Source organism: Hipposideros armiger, unplaced genomic scaffold (genome assembly GCF_001890085.2).
Source record: "Hipposideros armiger isolate ML-2016 unplaced genomic scaffold, ASM189008v1 scaffold_13, whole genome shotgun sequence".
Classification (NCBI taxonomy): Eukaryota; Metazoa; Chordata; class Mammalia; order Chiroptera; family Hipposideridae; genus Hipposideros; species Hipposideros armiger.
Window position 1 is genome coordinate 6650573 of NW_017731363.1, and position 5458 is coordinate 6656030.

Here is a 5458-nt window from a genome sequence, read left to right on the forward strand (position 1 = left end):
ATGGCAACCCACTGCAGTAGAGGCTGCAGCCCATGCCGTCGCCGGCGACTCACGGCAGCCCAGCTCCAGGTTGAGCTGTTGTTCAGCACCTTAGCTGTGGAGGGCAGTGTCACTGGCCCTCATATGTGGGATCCGAACCGGGGCCCTCTGGCGTCCCAAGCCAGTGCTTAACCATCGTGCTACTGGGCTGGCCCTGTTATGCTACTTCTTGTTGGCTGAATCTCTGTCTCCATTCTTGGCACAGCTATTCCCATGGTCAGTGTTTGTGTTCTTATTGTGTTACCTGGTGATCTGTGTAAGCTTTTCTTGCAGGGTCGAGAACGTTTGTAGCTCATGAAAAAGGAAATAAACGACACTGACCACTCTTTGCTCAGGTTTTCTTATCAAGTTCAGTCATCAAGCTGTGCCTCCCTGGCTTTCCTTTTGAACGTGTTCAGCCCTGACCATCTGGCTTCCTCTCCCTTGTTCTCCAGCTGATGGCAAGACCATTCTAAAAGGCCTGCAGTCCATTTTCCAGGAGCAGGGGATGACCGAGTCGGTGCACACCTGGAAGAACCATGGCTATTTAGCGACCTACATAAACAAAAACGGCAGGTGAGTGCTCCTCTTCAGACCTGAGCACTTGGAGGTGGGAGCGATGTCCTGCTATTTTGTTCTTCTCCTTTGACAGCTTTTTGGAGGGGGCTAGAATTCAGTGCTTCTGGCCCTAGCTGCACTGTAGGGGGTCGCCTGGGAGCACTTTCACAAAATCCCATGGCCGGGCACTCCCCCCAGAGATTGAGTTCGCTGGGCATCAGTATTTCCCCAAAGCCCCCCACTGTGTGGTCAGGACCCAGAACCCCTGGAAGCATAAGCAGTGTAACCAGTAGGCAGTGACCTGGAGTTCGTTAAAACACAGATACCTGGGGTCTACTCCAAGAGCTTCTGATACGGTAGGTCTGGAGCAACACCCCAAATAGCATTTCTTTTGAAAAAATTTTATTAAAATTTTTGGTGTTACAACTGTTAGTAAAGTTACATAGGTTTCAGGTGTATAGTTCTGTAATACATCATCTATATATTGCATTATGTGTTCATCACACAGTCAGTTCTCCTTCCGTCACCATACAGATAGCATTTCCAGCCAGTTTCCAGGGGACGCTGACAGAGCTGGTCAGCTGAGCCCCTGTGCATAGCACCATTATAAGTGATTATCCATTAATGCAAACCATGGTCTAATGCGGGGTGAGAATGGCTACAAGTAGCTTGACAGGAAGCTGTGGGGATCTAGAAATTCAAGGTAATTTTCCTTAACACTTTATAGACTACCTAGCTTTTATAGAATCAAAATGTAAATGTGTTCTGAGAATAGGAAAGGAAACTTAAATTAAGAAATGACCGATAGCGTTGAGCTCTTTGTATTTTCCTAACTCTTAAGTCTGTACTATATCTAGACTGGTTTAGTATGCAAAGCTATTAAGATTCTTAGTAATTTGCACTATTAATTTAACAATGTGAACTCCTGGGTATTTTTGAAGGCTTTGATTCCATTCCCCCAATGGGCACAAAGTAGTTGAATTCCACGTGGCTTCATTAAATGACCCACATTCTCTCCCTTGTTTTTCTATTAAAAGAACCCCCCCAACCCCAATGTCTTATAGGATCCCAGAAGGCAATGCTGTGAGGTAAGGGAAACTTACTTTTGAGGCCATCCCCCTGCATTATTCTCTTTATAAGTCTAGGTGGTCCACCCCTATGGTGGTAATGGGCGTCCCTCCCTTTACGCCTCTCAAAGACATCTCCATCCCTCTCCCTATTTTTAGAGTGCAGGCTATACAAAGCCTGCTGCGGGCTGGATCTGGCTTGCAGGCTAGAGGGCTGGAGTTTGCTGACCCCGAACTCCATGAATTGAACTGCCACCTGCCTGCAGTCAGGAACACCCGGCTCTCTTTTGAACTCAAGGTTAATCCGGAGAGCCGAGTTGGCCTTTCCCTCCCCTCCCCTCCAGTCCTTACTAAACCTGGCTGAATCACCTGTTAGGCAACCTTCTTAAAAATCAGATTCACAGAACTTGCTACTGACTGACTTTCTGGGCCCAAGAACCTTCTTTTGAAAACCTTAATATTTAGTGACTCGCTTAATCTTCCCTGAATAACTGGTGGCTCCCCTGACTCCAAGAAGAGGCCCTAATATAAAAGCAACAGGGTGATCTATATAATTTAGGGGAAGAAAGAGCTGTGGCCTTTCCTTTTAATTTGTTTGGTTGATGTCTGTTTTACCTTTGCAGTGCCACGATACAATTCCTAACTTTAAAATTGTGCTTTCCTTTGTAGCTTTGCCAATTTGAGAATTTACCCACATGGATTGGTGTTGCTGGACCTGCAGAGTTATGACGGTGATGCGGAAGGCAAAGAAGTTGACAGTGTCGGTGTTTCACTTTTATTTACTCAAGTATTTGAGGACCACCAAATCGGCTCTCTTCAATGATGCTAAAATTGTCTCACCTAATTGCTGACTTCCCAGTTAACTTTAAACTTTCCTCCCTCCAGATAACTGACTTTAGAAAACAAATAGTTGGTCCTCAGTTGTTTGTAGGAGCGTGGCTGTCACGTTTCCCCTTGACTGCTTAGTACTGATTGCACTTATCACTGGAGGGAATGAAATATAAACCTTAACCAGGATGTTATCTCTGCATTACCCTTGAACCTTCCCCTCTCCCATTATATTGTCGGTAACTGAGACTGAGGTTAGGGCAGCACCACGAAGGCTAGTTGGCATGGGAGTGTGGAACTGGGCCAGGCCTGGAGGCTGCTCTCGGGATGGGGGAACAAGGCGTATTTGGGTATCTGCCTGTATTGCACAGCCCGTCCATATGGCCTCAACCTCCTGGTCCATAATTTAGCTGTTCTACTCAGCCTATTCTATAAGCCCATTGATTTCTTTTCTTTTAATTGTAGCTTTTGAACAAAGTAGAAGAAAAAATGAAAGAATTGAGTCAGGACAGCACTGTGCGTGTGAAGCGGTGAGTCCACTCCTGAATGTCCTTTTGTATTTGGTTAATTGATAAAATAATCAGAGTGGGGGTGGTGGTCCTGAGCTGTGTCTGCTGAAGACGCGGGAAAGAGCAAAGTCGTCTTCTGCTTCTGCAACATGGTAGATGGAGCTAGTGGGCCTCTCACGCCGAAATGAGGCAAAACGTGAAAACACGAATGCATACACAGAGAGAGAAATGCTGGATAAAATGAAACAAAGGCAGAAAGGGCATGTGGAGGAATTCTGTACAGTAGAGCCTGGTGGGACTGCCACCTCAGTCAGAGGAGAGCTAGAAAATTCTTCCCTCCCTGTTCAGTAAAAAGAAAAGGTCACCTGTCTCTGCTCAGAGTTCTGGGCCCCAGAGTGAAATTAGTGAAGAGATTTATGACAGGATGAGGTGATAGAAAATTGGCCTCAAAGCTTTCAAGTAAGACTTGGCAATATACCGGGAATCAAGATGTCACCCACCTTGAGCAGCCACAGGTAGGTTCTTGTCAAATGGTGATGAAGACAGTTAAGCTTTCCTTGTCCAGGAGCATAGCCACTATGCCACATGCAGCCATTTAAAATTAAGTTAAAAATAAACAATTCCGTTCCTCAGTCTCACTAGCCTCATGTCAATAGGTAATGCCTAGTGACTGCCATATTGGACAGCACAGATAGAGAACATTTTTGTCACCATAGTAAATTCTGTTGGACAGTGCAGAGGTATTTGCCAGTGGTTTCAGATGTTAACAGAGCTTTGATAGCAGTAACAGTTTTGACATTTGTTGGAGGGGATAGACAGAATCTGGTAGGTCCTGGGAATTAAGAATGGAAATTAATCATAGGTTCACAACAAGTAATTCTCAGCAGTTTGCTTTTTCCTTGCCTGGGTGGCTTCTTATCAGGCCCTGCAAAGTTGGAGGTTTGTCCCTTGCTCATAAAGGCAAACATACAGATGCAAAGTCACAGGGACTTGACCAAGGTCACGCCATCACTGAAGAAAGCGTCCAAAATACAGATTTCTCCAGCCCATGGCCCTTTTCAGAAGAGGGAATCCTTACTGGCAAGAGCTACGATGTTGGAGTGCTTAATGGCTCAGTGTGCTAAATTTGAGCAGTCCGTCGGGACGCTCCAGGGCAGTATAACGTAACTAGAAAGTGGTTTATGCTCTGGTGGGGCAGAGAGCAGGCAACGGCAAGTGAAAAGGATGTGACACAGTGTGGAGCTTGCTCACTTTATTGATTCCTGTCAGAGCACCCAGATTTGTTTATCCTGCCCAAGTTGAGTTTACGTGTCCTCAGCCCCTTCCCCTTCCTTAAAAAACACACCCACCTCCTTTTCTGGATTTTTCATTTTTTCTCTCTTGCGGTACTTTTCCTTATCTGCATCCACTTGAATGGGTTCCCACTGTGTTGTAAAATGTCTAAACTTAGTGATAATGAATTGGCCAACGTCAACATGCCTGAGTTTTATTGGTCTGATTTTTATTGGAGTTACTTCTAGGAGTGAGGAAACAGATGGAATGCATTGATGGGCTTCAGAATTCATGAGAAGTCTGGTTGTTTGTATTTTTTTGGAACTCTAATTTCTAAGTGAGAAGGTAACTGAACTCAGGGTCAGTGCCGTTTGCCGCCCAAAGAGTCAAAAACAAACAAAAATGAGAGTGACAAGGGTTGGTGAGGAGAAAAGCATCCTTTATTCTAGATGCTGGCAGCTAGGGAAGATGGCAGACTCATGTATAAAAAACCACCTTCCCCAGCCAAAATGATTAAGAGGTTTTATAAGCAGGTAAGTGGGAAAGAACAAAGGAGAGCAGGCCTCAGGGCTAATAGTTGAGAAGTCGTCTGCTGGGGTCTTCTGAGGCCTCAGATCAGTCTGCCTCAGTGTTATCTTAAGTCTCATGATCCATAGCCATCTGCGAGAAACTGTTAGGGGGTTGTGAAAAACTGCTGCTGTGTTTCCCCGAAAATCAGACTGGGTCTTATATTAATTTTTGCTCCAACAATCTACATTTATTCATTTATTCATGTACAAAAATCTACATTTATTCAAATAGTCATGTCTGGCTGACGATCTTAACTGGGGCTTATGTTTGGGGTAGGGCTTATATTATGAGCATCCTGAAAAATCATGCCAGGGCTTATTTTCCGGTTAGGTCTTATTTTCGGGGAAACATGGTGAGGAGTTGTGATCTGGCTGCCTGAGGATTAAAGAAGCTACTTTTTTCAGGGTAGGATGTTGTTAGTTAATGAGGTATGTGTAGCCTTGACAAAGGGAACAGAGTTCTTCAGTTAATCATTGGGAGGAGAAACAACAAGAAAACAGCTGAAGATCAGGATGGATCAAACTGCAAACAAACTAAGTCTAATTACAGGTAGCTAGGTAGTGAGCTATGTGGTGAGTCAAACTGGAAACTAGCTTAGTCTAACTGCGTTATTGATTCCCTGAAATCCCCTCACCC

At 44.9% G+C, this 5458-nt stretch overlaps 1 protein-coding gene across 1 annotated transcript in view; it reads left to right on the top strand.

The window, feature by feature from the left end:
• SMS (spermine synthase) overlaps nt 1–5458 on the top strand; it is a 45708-nt gene that overhangs the window by 20463 nt on the left and 19787 nt on the right. The window contains exons 2-4 of the mRNA XM_019667143.1: nt 474–594; nt 2313–2403; nt 2937–3001. Of these exons, the coding sequence (XP_019522688.1) occupies nt 474–594; nt 2313–2403; nt 2937–3001 (277 nt within the window). The remainder of the gene's footprint in view (nt 1–473; nt 595–2312; nt 2404–2936; nt 3002–5458) is intronic.